General features: G+C 29.6%; 3 protein-coding genes across 3 annotated transcripts; 2 read left to right on the top strand and 1 right to left on the bottom strand.

Annotated features, from left to right (window-relative positions):
• The first annotated feature begins 575 nt into the window (after positions 1–575).
• LOC123299807 (structural maintenance of chromosomes protein 6) lies at positions 576–9,866 on the top strand. The gene is made up of 16 exons (XM_044882172.1): positions 576–621; positions 815–1,002; positions 1,063–1,255; positions 1,341–1,496; positions 2,171–2,415; positions 2,487–2,737; positions 3,831–4,034; positions 4,231–4,424; positions 6,144–6,281; positions 6,501–6,685; positions 6,874–7,401; positions 7,867–8,037; positions 8,107–8,288; positions 8,503–8,782; positions 8,847–9,041; positions 9,600–9,866. Exons 2-16 carry the CDS (start codon positions 835–837, stop codon positions 9,762–9,764), a joined length of 3,255 nt encoding a protein of 1,084 aa, XP_044738107.1. The 5' UTR covers positions 576–621; positions 815–834; the 3' UTR covers positions 9,765–9,866.
• Positions 9,867–10,285: 419 nt separating this feature from the next.
• LOC123300164 (beta-sarcoglycan) lies at positions 10,286–12,353 on the bottom strand. The gene is made up of 2 exons (XM_044882668.1): positions 12,324–12,353; positions 10,286–12,262 (listed from the first exon to the last, which is right to left on the bottom strand). Exon 2 carries the CDS (start codon positions 12,256–12,258, stop codon positions 11,278–11,280), a length of 981 nt encoding a protein of 326 aa, XP_044738603.1. The 5' UTR covers positions 12,259–12,262; positions 12,324–12,353; the 3' UTR covers positions 10,286–11,277.
• A 783-nt stretch (positions 12,354–13,136) lies between these two features.
• Positions 13,137–26,845, top strand: LOC123300217 (guanine nucleotide exchange factor subunit Rich). Its single transcript, XM_044882744.1, has 19 exons — positions 13,137–13,373; positions 13,482–13,742; positions 15,052–15,369; positions 16,100–16,191; positions 16,251–16,524; positions 16,585–16,698; positions 17,673–17,906; positions 17,974–18,334; positions 19,781–20,001; positions 20,464–20,707; positions 20,778–20,887; positions 21,347–21,478; positions 21,546–21,785; positions 22,245–22,359; positions 23,250–23,523; positions 23,595–23,878; positions 24,311–24,725; positions 25,530–25,718; positions 26,189–26,845. Exons 1-19 carry the CDS (start codon positions 13,233–13,235, stop codon positions 26,619–26,621), a joined length of 4,452 nt encoding a protein of 1,483 aa, XP_044738679.1. The 5' UTR covers positions 13,137–13,232; the 3' UTR covers positions 26,622–26,845.
• Positions 26,846–27,778: the final 933 nt, after the last annotated feature.

Below are 27,778 nucleotides of genomic sequence, written 5' to 3' on the forward strand. Positions count from 1 at the left end.
ACAGACAACCGGAAATGGACTAATTAGGTGATTCTATGAACACCTATACCAAAATTTTTTTCGTAACATCAATATTTTTAAGTGTTACAAACTTGGGACTAAACTTAATATACTATGCATATTTCATATATACATGGTATAAAAACTATAATCTGTGGTGTAGATTGAATAATTAACAGTGAGTCTTCAACTGTTATCTTTAAAAGTTTCAGAAATATAGATAAAATTTATTAGTGGGAAAGATAAGCATTGCATAAATAAGAACTTTTTTAAATATGATAATAATCGTCTTTGTAATTAAAGCAAAGATTTTATAAACATAAAGCATAGAGTTTTTAAATAATTAGTCATTTTTATACTACCGCCAAAAGTACCGACACACTATGATAAATATATATTCCTAAATTTGACGTTTTATTTCAAATATGTTTTTGAAATAAATCTTTGAGCGGGTAACTTTTCACTGAACAAGTTAAAACAAGTTGATTTCAATAACAAATGCGTATTTAAAATAAATAATTTTTAACTTATTAATATAATAATAATTCTTACTATTTATCCATTTTTTAATACTTAAAATATTTTAATATACTAATAGTTCTTAAATTGATATAGCTGAAGGTATGGAATTTATTTTATAAATTTTAAATGGTTATGATAAAATTTGTTTTGAAATAATGTATACAAACGTAATTCAGAACGAAAATGCATTTTTTCATTTTTAAAAATTAGTTAGCGTATTTTAAAATTAAGTTAATTTGGTTTGTTTAATTATAAAGTATTAATAAGATTTCCCTCCAAAAATTTTACAAAGGTAATGTTTACACCATAATAATGAAGAATCGTAAAAGAACATCTTGTGAGGATATAAACATTTCAAATATAAAAAAGTCAAAAAACGTATTAGGTGAAGTAGATCAAAATATTGAAGCTGCACACAATAATAATAATCGGAAAACAAAATATCAAGAAACTCAGGATGATGAAAATGATAATGAGAATGTACGTAATAGATAATAAGGGCCTTAAACAAATGAAACTAACAAACTTTTATTATTTTAGAACGCATGTGGAGTTATTGAGAAAGTATTCGTACGAAATTTCATGTGTCATAAGTCTCTTGAAATAAACTTGAATAAAAATATTAATTTTGTGATTGGAAGAAATGGTAGTGGCAAAAGTGCGATTCTTACAGCACTGGTGGTTGGACTTGGAGGTCGTGCTACGGATACTAATCGTGGAAAATCAATAAAAAGTAATTTATGTTCAAAAACTAGCTAAATACTAGTTTTCAGTTTCTAAATGTATTAATTATTGAAAAAAAAATTTTTTTTCATTAGATTTTATAAGAACTGGTCAAAGTATAGCTTCGATAGAAATAGTAATAAGCAATATGGGATTCAACGCATATAATCCTACAAGTTATGGTGAAAGAATTTCAGTTGAACGAATACTAACTCCAAAATCTTCGTCCTACAAAATTAAATCAGCTGCTGGTAATAATTTTTTGATATTAATTTTGAATGAATTTACGTCCGTGTTTTTTTAATCAGTAGTTTAGGATGTTCGTGGCAGATGCCATTAGACACTTCCATTTAAGATATAAACATCATAATTCTAAAAAATCAGCGAAAATCAATACATATACGGGGCGTTCTGTTATTAACTGCAGATCGTGGTCCTACAGAATAAGCTCATAAAGACGAAGGAAAAAGTTATTTACCAATTTTGGATCTGAGCCCTAATTTGGGTGCTACAGGTATGACAAAAATTGATAAATTGGTAAATAGGTTATTCTGTAGGCCCACGATCTGCAGTTAATAACAGAACGCCCTGTATATATAAATTAGCCAGGGGCTGTGATGGTACGGATCCCAAAAATTCTTTTTAAAAATAAAAACCTACAACTTTTCGTTGAGATACTGTTCATTTCAGAATTTAACGAAAATCTCTTAATAAATAATAACTGATTTGATCCGCCTAAAGGTTAATTCTGGTTAATTGACTTTGGAATTATAGCTAAAAAGGGGAGTAATTATAACTGGGGGTATATGAAAACACTACGGATCGTGGTTTGGAGAAAATGGGTTGAAAATATCTGAATTTTAGTTAAAAGTATTTTATTGATAGCTTCAGTTTTATGAATAGTTATTTTTTATAAAAACTTCAGGTCGAATTATATCCCATAGTGCTAAGGAAGTTGCAAAAATATGTGATGCCTTAAATGTACAAGTGGATAATCCTATTTGTGTGCTAAACCAAGATACTTCCAGAAATTTTTTAAATAGCAGTGATCCAAAACGAAAGTATTTATTATTTATGCGAGCAACAAATTTAGAAAATATAAATGATTATTATAAAATTATTTCGAAAGAGCGTCAAGAAATCGAAGAAAAACTACAAGATAAAAAGAAGGTACTAACTGTTAATATTCGATTTAATAAACTTGTTAAAATTTTTATTACGAAATATTTTCTTTTAATTAGACGTTTGAGGAACTGAAAAGTCAAATGAAAAATTGGGAGAATAAGTTAACATTAATTGAATCATTGGATTCCCTACAAAATGAATTAGAAGATTTAGAACGTGAATTATTTTGGTCAAAAAATAAAACCATACATGATGAATTGTTTGAAATACAAGAAAAAATTCAAAAGTTGAATGAAAAACTTGAGAAAGAAAAGGAAAAAGCGAAAAATTTTAATGAGAATGATCAACATGTTTCCGATAATATTAAGTAAATATTTAATATTACTATAATTGATTGCTTTTTATGAATGTTCATTGTTTTGGGTAAATCTCTAGCGATTTCTTTAAATCGCTTAGGTAAAGATCATCCAACCGTACGTTTTTTAGAATTATACAATGTTAAAAAGACCTGTAATGTATGTTTTATTGAGTGTGAGCTAACTCGAATGAAGCATTAGCACCTCCTTAATGGCATACTCAAAGTAAAACAGAAGTTGGATTAATCAAGGTATCATATCGAAAATCACAATGGATCTTATGTTTCCTTAATCTAAATAATAATATAAAGTATGAATACTTAAATAATTGAAATCCAATCGAGTACTGACGTTAAAGGGAATGAGGCAGTGGATTTGTTGGCGCGAGAGGGGTTATCTCAAACGTCCCTTTCACCTGAGCCTATCATTCCCATAGCAAGATACTCCGAAATTTACCGAATCAAGAATTCGGACCATCCTGATTACTGAGACTTTGCGCAGTGCATGCGACATGCACTACTGTGTCTAACCAAAAATTACAGCTAGGCCATTCGACTGTGCTCGCCTGAAACTTACTAGAGCACATTTGAGAAAGGTGGTAAGACTCTTGACACTGTCATTGAATTCTAGATCACCTTCTTAACATCTAGATCTCTGACGATCCCACTTGTAGGGCTTCTATGGAGGGCAACGAAATATCCATTCATTTTATTTGCACCTGCAGAAATATACAGAGCGTCCGATCCATCAATCCTGGGAGAGATTCCGGCGGAGTATCTTATAGCTTCAACTGATTTTAATAGCATCTCTTACCAGGAGACAGATTTTTATCAAGTAGGGCATAAAGGACCCCTTAGTCTAGGTGCTAGGGAACATTTTCACCGGAGAAAGTCGTTCTAATAACTTTAATGCACTTTCTGGAGGTATAAAACCTTGCACCTCTTTTTGCATAATAAAGTCTAATAGATAATATTAATTTATGGGGGAGGCAAAAGGAACGTATTGAATAACAATGGAAGGCTGGATAGTTTGGAATGTAGAATGGATTACGATCCTAGTCCTTCACATGGCGCTTACTTATAACCATTAATTTTATTTTTATAGTAATATTAATCAACAATTGGAAGAAATCAAAGAGGAATTACAAAAAGTAGAAACTAAATGTAATGATATTCGAAAAAAGAATCGTATATTAGAAGATGCTTATAATAAGAAACAAGTTGCATTAAGAGATAAACAATTCGATGTCGCTAAAAAGAAAAATAGTTATGATTCATACGATACTCAAATAAAACAAATTACTGAGAGGTAATTAAAAATTTAAATAATTTCTTAGAGAATATTCTCCAATGAAAGAAAGTAAAAATATCCAAGTAGCTTCATATTTCTTGGCTTATGCCTTCCTATAAGTTCGATTTTTTAATAAATTGTTAATTTGCAAGAAAAATATTAAAAAACGAAGAGTCATTTGAAAATCGAAATTTGAATTTTTATGTTATTTTAGATTTGAATCAATGTCTGAAAAACGGGCAGAACAAAAAAGAGAAATTGATCAGATTATAGAACAATTGAATGAATTACAAGCTCAATTGACTACATCTGAAGTTGAATTGGAACACAGGCGAGGTTCTATTAGAAATGTAAAAGATGTCGAAATGAAGATCATGGAAGAAATTAAAGAATTAAATAATTCATTGGGTAAAATATGCTCGTTTGAATAATATTTGTCTAGTTTAATTAGTTTTTAACCTATTTGTAGTGAACATGATTGATTAATTTTAACTCAACAGTATTTAAAAAACGAATTTTATTACCATATCTCATTTCGTTGTAGAAATATATGTCGCAGACAACTGGCTTAATTAGACGTTCAATTAACATACCAACTAGCGACCTTAACGATATTCAGCCATTCAATCAAACATCTAGCAAATTCCACCACTCACTTTCCACTTTTCGCCACCTGCCACTAAATCCACACACTTTCAGTATGGCGTCAAAAGCAACAATATTGTTGATGTTTCTCCAGGGCCGGATTTAAACTTCTGCTGCCCTTGGGCACTGAAAAAAATGACGCCCTATCATTGAAATATCACTAAAAAAGTTATGTAGTTTTGATATCTTTTTTTTTTAAATTATCCAATTTTTAAATAATTAATTTTTTTTTAATGCAAAAATAACTCAAATACGTTCTTAATTTTTCCAAAAAAAAAAAAAAAAAAACAAATTTAAATTTTATGATTCCAGCAAATTAAAAAATCAAATATTACCATTTCAAATCTTCAAAGAAATGAATTAATTAAATTATTTCGAAGAACCTTAAGAAATCACTTAAGGTGTCAAAATTATGATTTACAATATTTCGATTTGACAAATATTGTATGAGTCGAATTTCTTAAATTATCTATTAAATGATGTATGATTAATTAAAAGAATAACAAATTTCTATTGAGAAATTTTGATGACAATAACAAAAAATTTTTTCCGCTTTCCAAATTTTGCCGCCCTAGAAAATTTGCGCCCTGGACACTAGCCCCGACTGCCCCTAGTGTAAATCCACCGCTGAGTTTCTCACAGTTTGATTGCGTATACGCAAGAAAAAGTACAATAGAAGCTGGAACCAAGTATGATAATATTAAAAACTACTTTTTTCACGGCAAGAGTTTCAGTACTCAGATTCAGAATATGTCGACGTTTCCGAAAGTACAATTTCTTTGACAGATGCTGTGGCAATTCAGTCTCCTTTTGGTGGCCAGGCACTTCAAAAATGTAGTTGTAGGCCTGCTGTGAATTTGTGTCACAATAATAGTTTACGTGTTTACGTGTTTTAAAAACAAAGTTCCGCATCCAAATGCCATGGAAGTGTTAACTTGCTTTAACAAATAATAATTTAATTATTTACATGTATACTTTTTTATTTAGATGCGCTATTTGACCTCATGATTAAAAAGTAATGATACGTTATATTTTAAATTATTTTAATAAACAATTTTTTGTCAAATGGTCACTCTATTATATGAAAGGCCTAAGTACCCAGCCAGTTCATTAAATGCTGTATTAGACCCTACGGCTAAGTATCATTCAGACCGCTAGTTGATTAAAAAGGCTTAGCTGTTAACAGAACGGCTAATTAAGCTAGTTGATGCGATATGTATGTATTATAATATGTTAATTTAAGGTGATGAAAATTCGGTAAAAATTTGAATATTGGGGATTCTAGGCTCGAATTTTGGTTTAACTTCATCAATTTTTTTAGTCAAATAGTTGTATTTTTTCCCCCAAATATTTTTTTGTAAGTGAGAGCGTTACGTTAGGCGTACATAGATATTGTATGGCGTTAATCCTAAATTTTTGTTTGCCTAATTGAACACGCCTATATCCTTAATATTGTAAAACTAATCTTTCAAATTATTTCAGCTCAAAAGCAAGCTCAAATTAAACATCTATCAAATCAAACAGATACGCTTTCTCTTTATGGACCAAACATGGTTTCTTGTGTACAAGAAGTTGAGAGAAATAAGCATAAATTTACTGAGTTACCCCGTGGACCTTTAGGTAATTATTAATAGATTATTTTATACGAAAAAATATTAATCCTTGTGACAAAATTCGAGAAGAAAAGTATTGAATTTAAATAATTATTATTAATTCACGGCAATTTATATACAGATATTTTAAACAATCTGCCATTTAATTGTAGAGAGCTTTACTTAGAAATTTTATTTCTTCTATCCTAATCTACCATTTGTTTAATGCAATTATTTGGATTTTTAGGTCGATATATAAAGTTGAGGGATAAAAAATGGACCGCAGCTGTTGAATTAACTATAAAACATGGAGTGTTAAAATGGTTTTGTGTTACAAATTCTCAAGATTATAAAATATTAGATGGTATACTTTCAAAATATTTTCAAAGAGGACAAAAACCATTAATTATTTGCAGCAAATTTTTTCATAAAGTAAGTCAATTTTAGATTAATAAATCACTAATGCCGCATTCATACTTTAATTAGTGAAGGTGCAGGTGTAAATTTTTAGTGGATATTTACACGGATTTATTTTTGCTAATAAACACTTACTCTAATTACCTAACAAAGTGTAATTGTGATATAACGTAAAGAAAAATAATATTTTGTTAAAAATTTAGGTATTTGATGTAAGCCGAAAACGAGTACAATGTCCTGCAGGCTATTACAGTTTACAGGATGTTTTAGAAATATCTGATCCGATAATAGAAAATTGTTTAATTGATCAAATTCGTATCGAAACCATACTATTAACTCCAAACGACGAAGATGCTATTCGATTAATGTCACATGCAGAAAATGTACCTCCAAATTGTTCTAGAAGTATTACCTTAAAAGGTGATTTATATTATCCGGATCCAGATTATCGTTCTTATGCTACGAAATTTAAATCACCTACATTGTTACAAAGTAGTACGGCCGATGCTATTCGTCAGTTTCAAAATGATATTGAGGAGATAGAACAACGGAAAGTAGAATTAGAGAATAAAATTCGAATAAATCGACAGAAAATTTCTAGTCAACAATTATCATTAAAGGAACATGATGCACACATTACAAAATTACGTGAAAATAAAATAAAATTGCAAAATAAAAAACGACAATTGGAATATCAAATGGATCCAGAGGATAAAAATGTCGATACTTTGGTAAGAATCAATCTACAATAATAGGAAACCTTACGTAAAGATAAGTTAGTAATCAAATATAAATTGGCACTATAGATCGGTTTATTTGAAGTAAAAATGCGTTCATACATGCACTTTAACAGAAAAAGTTGCACTAGCTCTAAGGAAGCGAGCAATCACTTCCTCTTGAAGAGTCAGTAAATTTGTAAACTTACAATATGGGACTGAATCAATACTTGGCTTGATGATTTATTCAATGGAGTATGCCTACTCAAAAGCTGTGTCAAAGAGTTTCGACCATGATAAGTTTCGTATCTGACACGATTCGCTCTTTTTTTTACTACGACGTGCATTTAATAGTGTCGTTTCCTCAATTGGCTTTGAATAGTATTATTAGAAAAGGATTTACGAGACCCACCGACTTCAGGCCTGCAAAAACTCTGAGTTGCTCCAAATACTCATTTGATTATTTATATCTTCTTTTAGATTAGTGATTTACAAAATTTTAAAAAAGAATATGAAGAAGCTAAAAGGCAAGAAAGTCAATGTATAATTGACTGTGAAAATTTGAAAAAAGACATAGATGAAAATAGAACAAGTTTAAAAAATGTACAAGTTACATTAGATTCTTTACGTTCAAGAATGGAACCTTTACAGGTATATTGATAAAATCGATTAAGGAAATATGTAGGTAATTTAATTTTTTTTAAATTATTTTTTTAACAGATGCAAAAAATGATGGAAGAAGCGAAGAGGGCGGAATTTAATGCCAATTGTGATACATTCAAAAAGAAGTTGAATGAGATGAAAAAAGAAATCCAACAACAGAAGAGTTTAGAAAAGGAAGTTAAATTAAGAATAGCAGATCATTTTAAATCAAAAAAAGGCGAAGAAATTACAAATCCAAGGTATATTAATAATTCAACAGTACCTACATCTTTTTGATTAACGTTGGGTGGAGTGGGTTAGATCTGCATCAAGTTTACAAACTGTCAACATGACTTTTGATTTCCTGACAGATTCATAAGTATACGAATCAATCAAAAACTGCTCGTTCCTCATATTTTGCCCGCACAACTACTTCCAGAATCAGGCCTAATTTGGTTTTTTGTTCTAATTTAGGAGTGAACGAGAAATCGAACAGTTAAAGAAAGGAATTCAGACTTCTATAAGAAGTATAAATACCCAATCAGATGATCCAGAATATGTGCGGGAAATGTGTGTTAAATGCAGAGAAAAATATGATGGATGTAAAGATATGATGTATAAATTGTTAGAAAATTTAGGTTTAATAAATATTTCAATAGAAAAACGATTACAAGATTATCGTAAACTGATTCGGCGTATTGGTAACACCGTTGAAAAAATGTTTCACAATGTTCTCCGATTACGTCAATATAAAGTGAGTTATAAAAATTTTACTCCCTTGTGTTGTTGATGTAAACTAAACAAAATTTTCATTCTAGGGTCATTTAGAAATTAATCATGATAAAAGAGAATTAGAAATTCACGTCCAAACACAAACTAATACCACAAATAACGGTGATACGCGTACATTATCAGGTGGAGAACGATCCTATGCAACCGTGGCATTTATTATGGCTTTATGGCGAAGTGTTAAATTTCCATTTTATTTTATGGACGAATTTGATGTATTTATGGTAAATATTTATTAATATATATTATTATTTACCGATCTTGTGAATTTAACTTACATGAGGGGTCGTTTATAATAATAATAACAGTCGGGTCCCTAGTAACTAAACTTTTAGGTTTTAACCTTGAGCCATCTTTTAGAACAACCCGTAACTTAGAGGCAGAAATTCTTTTGGTGGCATGACTTGTTATAAGCAAATTAAACTATAAAATTTTGTTGATGCTTGAGGGAACATAGAAAGCTTACAGCTTCTTTATCGGATCTAATTCGTGGGCGGAAGAAATTTCAGATCAAATATTCGGCTCTTTTTTTAAACTCATGTAGTATAAAATATTAATAGATATTTCATCATCCTCCGACTGTTAACGGAGTAAAGTTAAACGTTCTAGTTGGGGCTATGTGAAAATACAATGAAGTTGGACTTGTCGTAGTTATTCCTTGATTTGAGACATCGCCGAGTATCTATGCGTCATCGATTGGATTTGCAAAATCGATTTTCAATCAAGAAAACGGGCTAAAATTAGTCGAAAAAATATTTATTTATATATTTTTTTTTCTCTAGGATAAAATTAATAGAAAAATTATTATGGATTTATTGTTACAACATGCAGAAGAAAATTTAGATTGCCAATTTGTGTTTTTAACTCCACAAGATATATCTAGTGTTAAAGCAAAACCACATTTAACAATTCATCGAATGGCAGATCCAGAAAGAGATGACAATTGATAGTATAGACAGATGAACAAAAATTTTTTTTAAATTTGATGCCTTCATGCTAAGTCATTTTCTTAGTTTTATGTGAAGTAATTTTTGTACTACTATTTTGGTGCCTTTGAAAATTGCATATGAATGTGGAGCAGTTTTCTCAGATATTGTTAATACAATTTTTAAAATAAAATTTATCGAAAATTCCACGTGACGTTCAAATTCTGAGCTCAAATTTAAAATTATCCTGTCAAAATTATAGGAAAATTACATGGCATGAAAATATCAAATTCACTGTTGACCTGTTCACGCAAACCCATAGAGTTAATATCAAGTACAAAAAACATATAATTTTATTTTTTTAACCAAAAAGAAAACTATGATTTAAATATTTATCGTTGAACTTTATTTATTTTAACTTTTCTAAGTTTTGTTTGTTTTTTTTTTCTTTTTTACATATATATTGATAAGAAAGTTTACAATGTACAATTAAAATAAAATACTATAATTATTTTTTCATTACATTTAATGTAAATATAAATAATGTTTTTCAAGATATCTAATTTTTTTTCTTTTCAATTAAACATTCGTTGAAACTGATGTGTGGTTAACAGTGTGTCTGAAAGATTTGTACACCGCCTCAACGCCGTACCAGAAAAAATTCAACTTTGGTTTAACAAACCTTTGTATCAAGACTGACTGTTAGAAAGCAGTTAGTTTGCCCTAAAGTTGACATTTTGAAAAACAAGATATTTTGCATTGAAAATGGAGAACGCGATTTAAAAAAAAAATTAATATGGTTCCTTTCTACGATGATGGAAGTAAAAGATTTTCAGTTTGAAATTTGGATGGAGTAAATTGTTAATAATAAAAGAGATTCTGATGGTACTGAATATTCTCATGGTTTACTCGAAATTGCAATGTTCATCTGGCAGATTATTGTCTTTGTTCATAGAACATTATCATATTTCGTACTCTCATTTAACTTGGTACATTTTTCATTTTCAAATTTTTTAATAATTTTATTATATCGAAGGTTAATCAATTTTGAATTACTACTATTATTAAATTAGGCCTTTGTGATAAAAAATGTTTAATAATGGTTATTGTATTCAAATTAGATTATATGATGTTTCTGATTCTATAAAAATTCGAAATCTACTAATAGATCATTGTGTCATTGAATTTAAACATTTATACGTTGAGATGTGATAATGATATGTATTCTGGGTGTTTTTTGACGCAAAATTTTAACAGATACAGCACGTTAGATAAATTATTTCGCATCCTACATCCATGAGTTTTAGAGAGTACAAGCAAACATATAATAGTATATAAAAATATAAACATTTTTTAATGTAAATGTACTCTCTCATACTCATGGATGTAGCATGCGAAATGATTTATCAAACGAATATAGGCAATGATGAATGAAAATAAGATCATTTCTGAATCAAATACACCAGAAAAATCAACAATAAGTCAGATCGTGTATAATAATGTTCCAATGACTGATCTATAAAAATAACTAAAATTAAGCACATGGATTATAATGAGATGAAAAACTAACATGAGAACAAGTAACTCGCGGACCATGGTCATTATACACAGGAATTCTAAATAATTTACCCGGTGGCATACAAACACATACTTTATATTGAGCAACCGATTTACTTAACAAACTTCCTGATGCAATAGGAATTTTTTTAATATCAATATAAACACCCTCTTTACCATTTAAAATCACAGAACCGTTATCAGTTTTTAAATAGATATCTTGATCGGCTGACCATACAATTTCACGACTACCCATATTAGTTCCTTCACTTCCCCGTAAATGTGCTCGTGAACCTGCACGTAAATGTAAATTTTCATTGATACCACTTGAGACACGATTTGTATTGACAATTTTTGCATTTAAATTTAACGTTGTATCATTTATATGTAATTTTGGATTATCAGTACTAAAAATTTTGTATCCAGTTTTAGGTTCAATAATTTCTAATTTTTGAACATATTTCACAGATGTACCATTTTTATCTAAACGAAATTTATTTTCTGGTCTAGAATTTTTATCAACTAAATTAAATAATATTGCTCCATTATCACCAATTATTTCCACCGGAGTATCAATAAAACCTTCTAATTTTCCATCTCGTTTATATAAGCGATCTAAGTCGGTGTTTTTAAAGAATTTTATAAGTGATGATTCTGGGATAATTTCTAAACTTTCCATTCCTTGTCCTAAACGTAAAACGCCCAGAATTATAAATGTTAGAACTAAGTTACCAACAGCTAATGTAAACAATAAACAAACTAATGTCCAAAATGCGATTGTTTTGCGACCACGTAGTCCAGTTTTTGGATTATTTTCATCTTGCAACGAAACATAATCACTTTTTGAATTTGTATTACTTGGTTTTAACAATGCTTTGTCACTACGAGTTGTATATCCATCATCATTTATGCCAGAATTTGCAGGTGATCCAAATTTTGGATTAAGAGCTGTATTCATATTTCTAAAAATGAAGTTATCCTTCAAAATAGTATTTAAATTAAAAAATTTACACAAAACTATACCTATGAATAAATTAAAAAGTATTCGTATATTTTTGTGTTTATAAATAAAGTGAAAAACTGTTTTATTTTTAGAAAACTTTATTATTTTTGAATATAGGCAATAACATTACAGTAATGTATAGGATAGTGTAAAATCAATATTGTTATTTAATGTGAACGCCACAAGACCTCTATATTAAAACATTAAAGTTTCACATTTGAATATGAGAAGCAAAAATTTTAAAATCAAGTTTTCATTTAATTAATACAATAGATGAAATGTTAATTTTAATGACGTAAAACGTGAAAATATACAAAGAGTTGAAAAAAATATTTATGTACGTTACAAACGAACTTTAAAAGTTTGCATAGGCAATGAATTACGCACATGTAAACTTTGTATATCGCTTCGTGTCTGTCGATACAGGTCGAATTATTCTCAATTTTTAATTAATTCGAAAGTAAACTAATATTGAGTTATACACTTTTAGGTTTTTGAGGGTAAACAATAAGGAATGCTTATTTGAATACGAAAGCCTAAGAACAGAAACTGTTTGTTATAGATTCAAAATTTGTTTGGATGCATAATTTTATTGAGAGGATCAGAATATCATTTTTCAACTCTATTTGGACATAATTTGATTCTCCTTGGTCAAAATTTAGACAAAAGTTCTCAAAATATAAAATTACCCATGATTAAAACCAGAATAAAGCCCTTTTTCATAACGATTGAGTTCTTAATATCATTAAAATTATTTGAAAATTTTGACGCAAGGGGCGCTAGTAACAAAAACTTAAAGGTAAATAATAAATGCTGTGTGTCAAAATTGAAAATGTCATAAACGTAAATATGACAATTTTTGTGTTGCAAATTATTGAAAAATGAGTTGATTATATAATAAAATTTGGCGAAATAAATAAAACGAAACAATGTATTTTCCTATTGGTTGGCCGAAGGTATTAAAACTACCTGAATTAGGAAATTCAACAATTCGACAAGTAACATGTAATTTGGATAAAATACTTTTCGCTGTTTTAACGGATGATACATTAGCCATATGGTTTTGCAAAGTAAGTTTAACTCAAGTATCTTATGAATAAATATAATGTTTCATTTAAATTTAATAGCGTGAGAAATTTTTATTTTGACCTAATTTTGTGTTTGTTTTTGAATTTAAGCCATGTGTACCGATTGTATTCCATCGACGTACACCAGAGTCCTTAGAAAAGTTAGGATCAAATTGTTTAGTGGAATGGAAACCAGATTCAAGTATGCTTGCCGTAGCAACATCAGAGGGGCACTTAATATTGTACAAAATTGGTGTTATTGCAGAACAACGAAGTTTGTACATACAAACTGATTCTCCTCATGCAAATTTACGAAGAGATAGTGCCGAATTATTCATTAAAGAAATAATACCTCCTTTACATTTAACTTTGGTAAATGCTTCTTTTTTTTAAAATGAAATTCATAAGCGGAAACTGAAGAAAAAGAAAGTGACCAAATTTTTACTGATCCTTAGAAATAAGCATTAGCATTTAAGAATTAAATTATCTATAAGAGAGAAAGACATTTAAGTATCTACAATTCCTTAGAAATTAAAATTGATTAAAGACGAAGCCTTTTTTATAATAAAAATCTGTGTTATTTATTTGGAAATTGAAAAATTTTTAATATAATAAATGAAATAACTTTTTAATCATAAGTAGGGTTTACAAAACAAAAAAACCATTCATTTTTCAATTATTTCAATGTACATTTTTACGCCGGACTTTTTCAACAGCAAATGTATCAATGATTTTGTTCAGATCAACTTATAGCAGTTTCAACTTCAATACACATTATAGCCAAAGAATTTAGTCTGTTCTCTTTCATTGTGGAATGCAAATAAGTTTTGATACGTTTCAAGCATGAAAATGAACGTTCCGCAGTACAATTTGCTACTGCAATGCAAGTAAACATTCTAACAGCGATATCGATCATCGGATACACCTGGTGCAACCTTGAACGGGGACGGTGAATTCATCCGATAATTCAACCTCTTTTGATGAATCAACATCTTTTTTCAATTTCTCTTCTTTCTTTTTTCTTAATTTAGAGTACTGATATCCGCTTAGTCGTTGCCTACCATCACTCATTTTAAACGATTCAAATACTTCAGTACAGTCTCTGACATGGTACAGTTGACCAAAACAAGGTGGAAGGTTAGGTTATAGTATTTCTGAGAAACGTTCTAAAACTTCCATTATAGTGACATTCGCGAACATAGTGACTAGATATAGTTTAAGTGAAGTGGCGACTTTTTCAAATGATTGTTTCACGCAAAATTGACTAAAATTGAAAAAAATTCACATTTTTATTAAACAAAAAAATTTTTAATAAATGAAACTAATTTTTTGCCGCCCCATTTTTTTGCCGTCGTAGGCACAGGCCTACTTTGCCTACGCATAAATCCGCCCCTGTTTGTTGCCCATCTCCTTTTAGCAAAACAAAGTTATATTCATTCCTATTTTATATGTATCTCTATGGTGATATCAGATACTGACGTCACTAACCCATATCTTCCTCTTTGTTTAATTAGGAATTTTAAACGTTCATATTTTGCGTACTTCTAAAGATTTTCAAAAACCAACTTCAATTTTCTGCCCGTGAAGTCAGAATTCTTCACTTGAAGTGATAAAAAAAAATTTATTCAACATACCTATTGCCTCTATTAGTTAATATCTCCACTTGTTTTTTTTCTGTTAGGGTGAAGAAACGTTAGTATGGGATGGTTTAATTACAAGCATGGTATGCATAACAATGAATGAAATAATGGTGGCATCGACAAATGGCCACATTTTACGATATCGTTGGGATGGTACTCAGAATAGAGATTATTGTTTAGATTTAAGGCGTATACCGTTTTGTATAAATAAACAAGTTTCAAAAGCGGAACCAATTGTTGAAGAAAATGTTTATGTTAGTGATATGGAATATTCTCCTTTAGTTGGAGGGTTCTCTGTTGCTTTGAATGATGGAAGAGCTGCATTTTTGACAGCAAGCTCATTACGCTTCGATCCTAATGTAAGAATACTGTTATTCTTAAAAAAATATTTCAATTCTTGGTGCAAGAAATAAATTTTATCTGAAAAATTTCATTTTCAGATTAAATAGCAATAAATTTTCTTGCGCCAAGAATTTATTTTGCTCTGTGTGTATAAATTTATAAATTATAAAATTAACTAACCCTTATCATAAATTTATAAAAATTATTATTAATTAGCTAGACTGGTTTCAATAGGGCTTTTCATTTTAAAATCACGATTCACATTTGTTTCGTACTAAATGATTTATAACCAATGTGATAAAATGCATAACAAATATCTTCTATCTTAGTCCTACTTATTGCTGTCAGTACGAAAAAATAAACTCTGCACTTCCGCATATGACATGATGAAAAGGTCTATTGCTTTGGCAATTCTCTTCAGTAGCATTAAACCCCCTAAAATTAAAATCAAAATAAAATACTAAGATAAAACAAATGAAAACAAACAATTGACTGAGTTAATTGTTGAAATACCCCGTATTAAAATTGTTGAATATCAGTCATTGCATTATTGTTTTATTATTTTATTTTAATGTAAGGGTTTAATGCTACTGAAGAGAATTGATTACCAGTAATTAATAATAATTTTTATAAATCTATCTAAATATTTTTATTAAGGGCTCTTCTGAAGGTGGTCTATTTTAATAAAATGCATAATACAGCTTACAGAAATTCTCATCTTAATTTGAATAACTTTTATCATTGTAGACTGTACAAGGAATTTGGGCGCAAAATATAGAAGATGCAACTTGTGCCAGTTTAAATCATAAATTTCGATTAATAGCGTTTGGAAGAAAAAAGTAAGTAAAAAATATGATTTCCATAGTCAATTTCTCTAATCGTTTATTTTCGATTTTAGTGCCCAATGTATTGTTTACACAGTCGATGAAACAACTGGAGGATTAGAAATTTCTCATGAATGTGCGTTAAGTAGCAAAGATTATCCGGGATGTCCTGGTTCAGTGAAAAATATTAAATGGACACCAGACGGATGCGCAATGGCTGTATCGTGGGAAAATGGTGGTATTGCGTTATGGTCTACGTTTGGAGCATTGCTTATGTGTACATTAGGTTGGGATTACGGACTGAACGTTGATCTTACGACGGCTAATCCGCTGTTGATTTTAAGCATGGTAAGCTTAATATTAATGGTATTTTTGCGTTAGATGGATTGTACTTTTTTTGTTTTATAGGATTGGTCTGCCGAAGGATATCAATTATGGATGATTCGAAAAGAAATTGAAAGTACTACTTCACTTATTCAATTGGACTTTGTAAAAAGTGCGCTTACTGTAAATCCCTGTATGGTAAGTTTAACTTCTTTTACACAATTTTTAACCCTTCAGACTGATCGTCTTTCGTACATTCATCATCATTACTCCTGTGATGATAATCTTTGCTAGTTTAGGTTACAAATGTTTACGTGTGAAAATACATTAATTCATATGAAAGAATAGTATATTAAATTTACTTACTTATTAAATGTTCTGGATAGATAAAGTCGCTTATAAAATATTGTCACATTTTATTTATCTGTCATGTGTCATTGAAAACCAATTGTATAACGAAGCCACCCGAATAGCAGTCTTTTTTAAACTGATTTTACTGTAGTGATGAGAAAAGCTGTTATTAATATTCTATCACATAAATATTTTTATACCATGTGTAAATGAAATAAATCAAGGTATACTAAGTTTAGTCCCAAGTTTGTAGCGCTTAAAAATATGATGCTACGAGCAAAATTTTCTGTCTGCCTGTCCATATGTGGACTAAAGATAGAACATAAGTTTAAATGTAAAAAAAATGTTCCTTATAAAAAAATAAACAACTTTTGTTTGAAATATTTTATCGTAAACAACACTGTTTACCCGTGAGGGTGCAAATTATATAGTATGTATTATATGAGAATATCAGCTATGTGTGTATGACATGTATGTATATGTGACTCTCAAACAATGACTATCTTTCTTTATGGTTGAAATATGTTTTTCCGTAACTTTATTGGCTGGACTTTTCAACTAAACCATTATTTTAGTTATTAATATTTTAGAGTAATTATACTGTATGAGAATTAAAAGCCATTAACTAACTACTGTTATCTTATTAAAGTTTCTGGATACGAACTACTTTACACAGATAAATGGAATTGTTTTTCACTTTTCAAATTTTGAGAGGGTTTGAGTTTCAGGGCTTTTTTCCCTGTATCGACGACCTTTCAAGTTCATTTTTATCCTCAATTAATTTTTATTACAAGAATATTTTGTTTATTTTTCTTATTTAGAGCCAACAACCACATTTATATTTGCAAGGAGATGATAGATTGTATGTAAATTTAGGAGATAGTTTATTAAAAAGTAAAACAAATGAAGATTGGAAAAATTTTGGTGCTAATATTTTTCAAGATCATATCGTAAATCAAACATTTACTACTACATCTTCGACGTTAGCTGAAGCAAGACAATGGCTTGTAATATCAATGCCGGCTGTATACTCTGCAACGAATTGGCCTGTTAAAGTAAATAAAAAATAATCCTTATCTTCTATTCGATAATCTTACTGATTAATTTTTTATTACTTTGAAGTACACTGCAATTGACTTCGAAGGAAATAACATTGCGGTTAGTGGTCGAACTGGTTTAGCACATTATTCCTTACAATCACGTAAATGGAAATTATTTGGAAATGAAACGCAAGAAAAAGATTTTATTGTTACTGGAGGACTGTTATGGTGGCAAGAATATATAATTATGGGATCGTACAGTATATTAGATAATAGTGATGAGTTACGTTTGTATCCACGAGATTGTAAACTTGATAATAAATATGCAAAAATTGTTAAAATGGCTGCACAAGTTTTACTTTTGAATTGTTTACGTGATCAATTAATTGTATTTTGTGCGGATGGTATTATTTCTGTTTTTGGAATCAGTCAAATTGATACAGGTGAATTATATAAATGTGCGATTCTAGTAGTTTGGTAATTATAAAAGATAATCAGAAACTAGAAACGAAATGAATTTTTTGAATTGAAATTGTTTTTTTCTTTTTTGAGGAATATCGAACAAATCGAAAAATGTTTCTTTATATTGTTTTTGCTACGACTTTTTCATAATAATATTTAATTGTTAACCATTTTTCTAAACCTATAGTCTAAAACAAGTTGAAAAATCTCTCATACAATTTAAGTCTAGAGTAAGATAGTGAACTAATGACTGCCTTTTATTTTCTTTGTTTGTTTATTTGTTCGTTTCAAAATAATGTAATTCTTAACACTTTTCGGTGAAATAGAGAATAGAAATTCAGAGTAGATATATAAATCAAATTATACAAAAAAAAAAAAAAAACTAAATTATATTTACAAGTTCTTTTAGTTTTAACGTAGTTCCAGCATGGTATTTGCAGTTTCTATGTTAAAGCAATGGTACAATTTTTTTTTCGACAGAATTTAACGAAAAATTAAATTTAAGAATTTAATAATGCTTACTATTAATTCCCAAAGTTTCAGAAATTTTGACCGTTTAAAATGGGAAATAATTATGCCAACGTCCCAATTTCGATCAATTTACGTCAAAATTAATATCTCGAAAGTGAAAATTAATTTCTAAATTTTTTTTTTAGAATTTTATTGTATAAACATTTTTTTCTACTTTTTCTTCAATATATAATAATATCATAAAAAATAGTTGGAGAGACCGGACATTTTACATGCTTTAAATGGGACATGACCCTCAAAATCGCGAAGTTTGTCTTTAAATATCTCGCGATCTAAACGGTCAAAAATTATGAAATTTTATTAATTCATAAATAAAGCTATTATAAACCCGAGAAAAAAAATTCGGCCAAATCTGTCGAAAAGTGATTTCATGCTGGTACTACCTTAAATTAAAAATTTAAATAAAAAATACTTTTTAAAGTACTAGCTTTTATTAAATTAAAAAGTACAAAATAAATTTTTTCTCTGAATAACACATGCCTTGGTTACATAAAAAAATATAGTAAATATAAAATGGGGATTCCAATTTCTATAATAGTTAGCATAATTTTAATTTTTCACCCCAGTTTCCTAGACTTTAAACTTTAATCTAGGCCCATGGCCTTAAAAATTTCATTTCACTCTTTATAAAAAAAAAAATACACACGTTTAACATTCTAAGTGTTGTAATAATATGTGAATTACATGTAATGTTATAGTAATAACACTTAGAATGGTTTCGTGCGTTTTTAATGACATTGAGTATATATTGGTATCGAAATACCTCAAATGCATGCTTTTAAAGATGATCCCTGTCTAAAACATAATTCACCTTTTTAAATACCCTTTAAACTGTGTAGTATCTGTGGTTGATGATAATTTTAGTCTTCTTATCTGGAATTTTTTTAATAAAACAGTTGGCAATGTGGAATTAACAAGATTGCAAGCAGTCGATGTTGGAGCATTTTGTATACATCCCACATGTGTGGTGTCAGTCGCTTTAAGTTCATTACGAACAGAACCAGGTCGTGATCGAACAGTACCGCCATGTCAGAGTATGGTTTTAAATGTGAATGGTCGCTTACTTATGATTGATCGAGATAGAGCAAGTCCCAATGATGAAAATGGCAATGGAATTGTAAGTTTTTTTTTCTTTTTTTTAAATAAATGCTAATTGCTTAGACTTAAGTTTGTCTTTGATACTAAGAGTCACTTAGTAAGAGGGGTGATTGTAGCAAACTTTCCATGATGATATTAAAATAAATTTTTATTTTATTTATAGTTTTTATAGTATTTAATGAGGCTCAAGGTTTTATATAAAATAAAAGAGGGTAAAAAAACTAAGAAAGTCCGCCGGGTAACACTTCTGACCATTCTCAGTTCCGGTAATAAATAATATACAAAATCTGATTGATAACATCTAACAATATTTTGATCCAACTTTCGACGAACTTAAAAAACCTTTTGCTTTTTATAATGATTTAAACTAGGAATTATAAAAATAGATTCTAGTGCTATCAGGAAAGGTTTACTACGTAATTGGCTCTTGTATCAGTCTTATCAATCTTTGATGAATCGCTTAAATGCTACCAATTTTCAGCTATATGTTTGTGGACAAGCTACAGTACTTGCATCAAATGTTGAAAGTGTTTGGGTACCTGGTGGTAGGACTATTGGAACAGGTCATAAACCACATTTAACGGAAGCTTTATGGCTAGCATGTGGTGCTTTTGGAATGAGAGTTTGGCTTCCATTATTTCCTAGACAAACATCACCCCAACCACCGCATGCCTTTATTTCTAAACGAATTATGTTGCCATTCCAATTAAATATTTATCCACTAGGTAAGTAAATTATAATAAATTAATTTTTCGTGATTAAAAAAGTAATTATGAAATTTTTGTGTGTTAATAGCTATTTTATTCGAAGATGCGATTATTTTGGGAGCAGAAAATGATACTATTTTATATACTTCAGATGCAAAATCTCCCTTTTCATTACCATTTTGTGTTTTGGAGCGGACGGTAAGATTTGTTAATAATTCAGATTGTAACTTATTATTTTGAATATTGATAAAATGCAATACAGTGTCTCAAAAAAATGTATACACTGACGAAGTGTTAAAGAACCAAGGCACAGGGTTAGATATACATGTTAGGGGCAGTGGAGGTTGTTGCCAAAAAAAAAATGAAGGAACGAAATTCATTTTCGGATCTTTTAAAACTGTTACATGCAAATGATCTATACACCGTATCTACATTCCGTATAATAATAATTATGCATATTAGTCATCAAGAGAATGTAAACATTCTATTGAGAGTGTAAACATTCTATTGAGACATCCTGTAGTTCCGGTGCTCCTCACGCTATTTGAACTTATTTATTCAAAAATTTATATTATATCTGTGCATATTCTTCCATTCTTCCGTGTATAATTATTCTATTTTTTTTTTTTTTTTAAATAAGAAATTTACTATTTTTAGAGTCAAGTTTATTTACATCAAATATTACGGCAACTAATTCGAAGAAATTTGGGTTATAATGCTTGGGAAATAGCCAGAAGTTGTATGAGTTTACCATATTTTCCACATTCTTTAGAATTATTATTACATGAGGTTAGTATAGTTCAATTTTAAAGTTATCTCTATCAGAAACAAATTAAATATGAAAAAATATTATTAGGTATTAGAAGAGGAAGCAACCAGTAAAGAACCCATTCCAGATGCTCAACTGCCCAGTGTTATTGAATTTATATCCGAATTTCCGGTGTATTTACAGACTGTTGTACAGTGTGCTCGTAAAACTGAAATTGCATTATGGCCATATTTATTTTCAGCTGCTGGTAAACCGAAAAAATTGTTTCAAGAATGTATGAATTTAAAACAGTTAGATACAGCTGCAAGCTATCTTATCATTTTACAGGTAATTTTCTGAAACTCCAGAGCTTTTGATTTTACAATTTTTATTAGTCTGTTTTAGAAAAAATGAAGTGAAACTTCTTTAGGGGTTAGGTTCTTTAGATGCTAAATGGAAAATTCAGAGCACGCGAGGAAGGTGGAAATGATTTTCCATTTGATATTACAAGAAGTTCTTATAATTTATAAGACAGAATAATAAAGAAAGATTAAAAAATTTCAATAGTTGGCATTAGAAGAATATAAAATTATATATATATTTTTATCAGTATTCCATAAGCCTTTAAAATGAAACATCGTGTTATAAAATGACTAAAGGAGTTTCACTTCTCGTGAGTTTACATGGACGAGGCTAAACAATTTTTAGATTTATTTCAAAAAGAAATTTAAATTGTGAAAAATATTATTATTTTATTTGGATTTTAAATATTGCAAACTTAATGTTTTAAATATTCAATTTTTCTAGAATCTTGAAGCTTCTACTGTAAGTCGCCAATATGCTACGCTATTATTGGATACAGCGTTAGAAAAAAGTAAATGGGAACTAGCAAAAGAATTAGTTCGATTTTTACGTGCAATTGGTTTGTATATAACGATTAAATTTATTTGAGTCCTTTCATAAGTACAGATCCTATAGAAGCGAGCAAGTTTTTCAGTACTGCGGGGTGAATGTAAATCCTTGAAAATCTGAATATGTTATTTTACCTAGGCCAAGGACACAATTAGGCCATAGGGCCCATTTTGATATCATATATCTGTGTTTTATCATCTTGCTGCTGATAATTTCATCTCAATTATCTTGAGAGGCTGAGTACACCTCCTTAATGCATATACTATATACTGCACTACTGCACTACATCAGCGCATCAACTATTAAAAAATTAATTTTTGTTGTGCCGATGGAAATCGAACTCGCTGCCTTAGGTATACCGTGTACTGAATTGGTTAAGCTTTAACCAACTGAGCCACTAGGGTTGACTATTTGAAGCCCTTCGTTTTGAAATTTTGAAAATATCAGGGAATTCAAGTCTCAGTCAGTAAAAATAAACCACCGTTGGTTTATCATCGTTGTTTATGGACCATCGTTGAAAGGGCTCTTATAGTGGAGAGCCGTTAGATTTACACCTCGAAATCCAGGGCCAGTCAATGAAACTTTATAAAAACTTTTGGACTGTATTGTTTAAAGCTCAGTTTTTTTTACTGAATAAAAACTAAAAAAAGGTCCGTGAAACTTTGTTTTCATTCCTATATGAATTCCCCTTGCCATTTTCAGCATAAAATTTGCCATCCCCGAGAAGGGGTGGCTCCCACTCCCTGGGAAAGATTGCACAATTTTTTGTTTTCAACTTCTTTAAGATTCAGTTATTGGCCCTGAATTCCGAAATTTAAAGATATTTATACCTTACGGCTATCTGTTATTACTATTTGTAGTCAATAAATAAATTAAATTTGCTTACATTTTTTTAAATAGATCCAAATGATGTTGAATCACCAAGAAACTCATTTATTATTCCATCCAAATTAAGTATGTCCCAACAAACTCCGCCCGTCAGCCCAAATGCTGAAGATTTATCCATAGTATTAGGTTCAATGCAAGTGGCACGTAATCGTAGTTATAGTACAACGAATGCCCCAAGAGTATCAACAGATCATACCGTGGCACAAAAGCCGGTTGTAACGACAGATCCATCTCCACAATCACGAAGAAAAAAATCGGTTCCGATTTCAGTGAAAAATGAACATAAGTAATTTTTATTTTATTGATTTTTATAATGCTTTATTGGTTTCGATCGATTAACGTGAATTTGTATTGTAGGGAATCTACAAATGGATCTGCGGAAGAATTTTTCATTGATGTTATTTTACAACGTCATGCGCGTCGATTATTATCTGCGCATCGTTTACCAGATCTCGGATATTTTGCGGCACATTTAGATTTTCATTTGGTCGCATGGCTAGGTAAAGAAAGAGATCGTGCTGCTCGCATTGATGATTTTGTTAAAGCATTGAAACAATTACATGAAGATTTTGTATGGCCATATCCAGATGTTCAACAAGCAATAATAACAACTTCTCAACGTAATTCCATTATAAATCCAGGTAAACCTACAACAATTTTATTGTTTTATCTTGTAGTTTACTTTGTAGTTTGACTAAATTATAATTTATTTTTATTATGAAAACTAATTTTTACATTTGTTTCAATTTTTGTGTACTTTATATAAGTCAAAAACTCTCACATGACACTTTAAATAGCATTTTCTATCTCAACTTATTATATCATATATTAAGATATATGAGGGTGATACTGTTCACTTCAATGGGATTAACGCACATTATGTATTTTCATTTGAACAAAAAATTACAACGAATCCGGGTCCTCTAGATATTCGTTCTAGGGCGTAACCAACTCTGTCACTTCTGTTCTTCGTGTCTTTATTCTATTTGTATGTTTGTGTATACAGAACACGCAAACATTTCACACCGCTACTTTTATTTAAATTATTAATTTAAATATTTCTTACTATTTAGAATCTCCTTTAATTGAAGACCGAATAAAGGCTTTACGCATCGAAACGTCTGGAATAATGGGTAGTCAAGTTGGCGATAGTGGTTATATGAGTTTTCCAAGTGGTTTACCACATACTGGATTAATAACACCGGTTTTAAGTGTGGATACACAATGTGCGTCAAGCGTAATACAAGGTAGTGAAAGTGATATTCCTACTAGTATACAACTTGAAGCACAAATGTCAAAAATGCAGCGTGATGCAAATAGTGTATTAAGTGGTACTAGTTCTGTTTGGGATGGTGATCGTGAAGTGTTTACAATAGGGGGCTCAACTTCAGTCGATAGTTGGAGTGAAGTTCCAAGTGCTCATTTATTAGAGCAATTATCCCATCAAATTGCTAATCGTGGTTCAAATAAATCAGAAGTACAATTGAGGTAAGGAATTTTTACGCAGAATTAGTGTCACAATTATTTGCTTTTATCTTTGTAATTTTAAGACTGTTTTGGACGCGAAAAAAAGATCACTCTATAAAAAAAAAATTTGAATTTATTTAGGCCAGACCCACATTAAAAGTAAATTTTGTAATAATAATAATAATGGGGTTTAACCTCCATTTTTCATATATCTATCTATAACAGAGGCCACCTACACCATTTTTTTTTAAATCTTTATTTATTTTATTTTAAACTACATCCAATATACAATTAAATTTTTATGATATGGGTGGAATCGATTACTTTGCTCTTATCCAAGTGACGACAGAGTTATCAATTTTACCGCCCCATTAATTATAATTGCTCATACTGCCTCTGCCTGGATTTGAACCCGTAACCTCCCAGTTAGTAACCGAATGTTTTAAATCGTCTTTAAGATTTAGATTGCACGACCACTGAGCCGGTTTTAAATTTTTGTAAGAAATTCGGTTGGCGCCAGAAAGCATGTCATACATACTTTAATTTTTTTAAGAAATTGGTCGATCTCATACCTACCCCAAATTAATATAATATTTTATCAGAAATTCTGACAGTGCATCAAACGCCGGACGGTGTACCCGATTAAATCTGATATTATGTGGAGTATAAGTTATAAATGTTCAATCAAGAGAAATAAATTATAGTCTCTCTTGTCTCCTATGTTTACTTGTTAAAATAAAATCATATCTTTTTCTGTTTCCAGACAAAATCTTGCTAGAGCAGATTTTCCAATATATTCTAACAAATTTTGTTTGTATATTTTAGGTATTTATTGCAATTATTTATGGAAGCCAGTTGCTTAGAATGGTCATTATTAGTTTCTGTATTACTCCGAGATGCTATGGCAGTTTTGCGTACAGTAAATGCTGCCCGATCACCAGATCAACCTGCTGAAGCCGTGAAACGACTACGGGATGGATTACAAATGTTATATTATTGGACACATAATGAATGGTTTGTATTAATAGCATTTATGACTTTTCTGTTACAAATTTTACAATCCAATTTTTTATTAATTCTAATTGAGCTAGAGTTTTGAAATTAATAGTCTATTTTTTTAAGTTCGGTGTGGTAGACTAAGTGTAAGTAGAAAAGATAGTTTATTACACTGCAATAACACTTTCTATCTAATACTTATATTTTTTAATTACACCTATTGTACTCCACCAAGCTAAGGAGAACATATAGTAAATTAAACTTCTAAACATTGGAAACTCATTAATAGTATAATGTCCAACAAATGCGATAAAATGTCCATCCGCCATACAATTCGTACTCAAGATAGAAATTTACTCTAAAATTAGCAAATCATATCTGGCTTATAAGTAAATAGCTTTTTGTACGATACTAGTTTCGTTTGATAGATATTTTTACCACAAAATCTAATTTTGTTAGCAGTTTTAAAGCTATTTATTATTTTACAGTTTGGGCTACAAACCATTTATGGTTGCAATACAAAATCAAATAACCGTTTTGAACAAGCTCCTAGTTTCAAAACAACAATACGAACAACAATTAATTGAACAACAAAATCGTGCAATCATGTCTTCAAGTCAAGTATCACCGGCATTGAGTCGATCACGACGTACCAGCTCGAATCATGATAATAACAGTCAATCCGGTGGTTCTACATCAAATCATCAAAAACATCGTTTAGATTCTGTATCAAGTAATGCAACTACTGCAGATATGATTAATGATCATCATACACATAATTCAACTGCTTCACATGATTCGTCTCAAAAACGATCACGTGACCATCATAATAATCATCATCATCGTATAGACGATGATTCATCTTTTGGTGAAATACAACAACAAACGGATTCTTCATCGTATTCCTGTGTTATATCTTAGTTTCAATATTGTTATTGTTAAAAAAAAACAAATCATTTAGGTTGTGATCTAAACTCTAGAGACCGTAGACTCAAGATTATGTGGATTGCCGAATCCTCCATTTAGAATTTTACTTCAGGTGATGCTCATAACATTTTCACTTGAAGGTCAGTGAAGAAAGCTACAATGAGGTGCAAAATATACTCATAAATTCATAAATTTTCAGGTGGCCCAAGAAAATTAAAATTTCCTTGAAAGTTTTGCCAGAAATTTTTACTAATTATCATCGAGCATTTTATAATAATGTATTTTATCAATCTGGTGCTAGATTTTCTAATAGAATAAACCATTTATTTTATAATATGAAAGTACTATTTTATAATGAAAATATTTCATTGATGTGGTATGATCATGATATCTAAATTTTAAGTTATTCCGAATGATTTTTTGAAATTCAGGGTGGCGTAAAATCAACGTTATAAAATAAAATAATCTTTCTTTCAAATAATACTTAAAATTTAGCGATTTTTGCTCCAAATAATATATTTGTCAAGTCAGAATTATTATCACTTATGAGTGTAGTTAACAATTATTTCGAATTAATGGACCATTAATTTTTAAAATAAAGTCCAATGTTTTCAAAAATAGTGAAATTAATTTTTAAAATAAAGTCCAATGTTTTCAAAAATAGTGAAACCAAGTTTGAATTTGATAAAATAATTGAAAAAAAAAGTTACAGAGAATTCAAATTATAAAGTAAATTTTGCGTCACTGTATACTGTGGGATATTTTGGAGAATTTGATTGAAATTGAATTTTTTTTCTCTTTAATATACAAAGGAATAGAACATAAAATTATGAGTTAGACAATAAGACGATCAGAGGCGGATAAAGAAATTTTGCGCCTGCAAGTAGTTTCAAAAATTATCGCCCCCTGCAATAAAAATCAAAACAGAACTTTTTTTAATCGTCGGCCCTTAGTTGTTATCGGTTATACTTAGCCCTTTATTATTATAATATATTTATATATTTGTACTACTACTACTTCAACAAAATAATGAAAAATATATTAATCTGAGGAGCTTGGCTTAATGGCCCTTGCCAAAATATTTTAAATAAAAAAAAAAAAAAAAAAAAAAAAAAAAAAAAAAAAAAAAAAAATCTGAGGAGCTAAAACAC

Source organism: Chrysoperla carnea, chromosome 5 (genome assembly GCF_905475395.1).
Source record: "Chrysoperla carnea chromosome 5, inChrCarn1.1, whole genome shotgun sequence".
Taxonomy (NCBI): Eukaryota; Metazoa; Arthropoda; class Insecta; order Neuroptera; family Chrysopidae; genus Chrysoperla; species Chrysoperla carnea.

Excerpts from the sequence above, each read along its gene's own strand:
- LOC123299807 (XM_044882172.1), top strand. The coding sequence starts at position 835 with ATGAAGAATCGTAAAAGAACATCTTGTGAGGATATAAACATTTCAAAT. Across the intron at positions 1,256-1,340 it reads TCGTGGAAAATCAATAAAAA|ATTTTATAAGAACTGGTCAA; the intron begins GTAATTTATGTT and ends TTTTTTCATTAG. Across the intron at positions 4,425-6,143 it reads AGAATTAAATAATTCATTGG|CTCAAAAGCAAGCTCAAATT; the intron begins GTAAAATATGCT and ends AAATTATTTCAG.
- LOC123300164 (XM_044882668.1), bottom strand. The coding sequence starts at position 12,258 with ATGAATACAGCTCTTAATCCAAAATTTGGATCACCTGCAAATTCTGGC.
- LOC123300217 (XM_044882744.1), top strand. The coding sequence starts at position 13,233 with ATGTATTTTCCTATTGGTTGGCCGAAGGTATTAAAACTACCTGAATTA. Across the intron at positions 20,002-20,463 it reads ATGAAAATGGCAATGGAATT|CTATATGTTTGTGGACAAGC; the intron begins GTAAGTTTTTTT and ends ACCAATTTTCAG. Across the intron at positions 22,360-23,249 it reads TCGATTTTTACGTGCAATTG|ATCCAAATGATGTTGAATCA; the intron begins GTTTGTATATAA and ends TTTTTTAAATAG.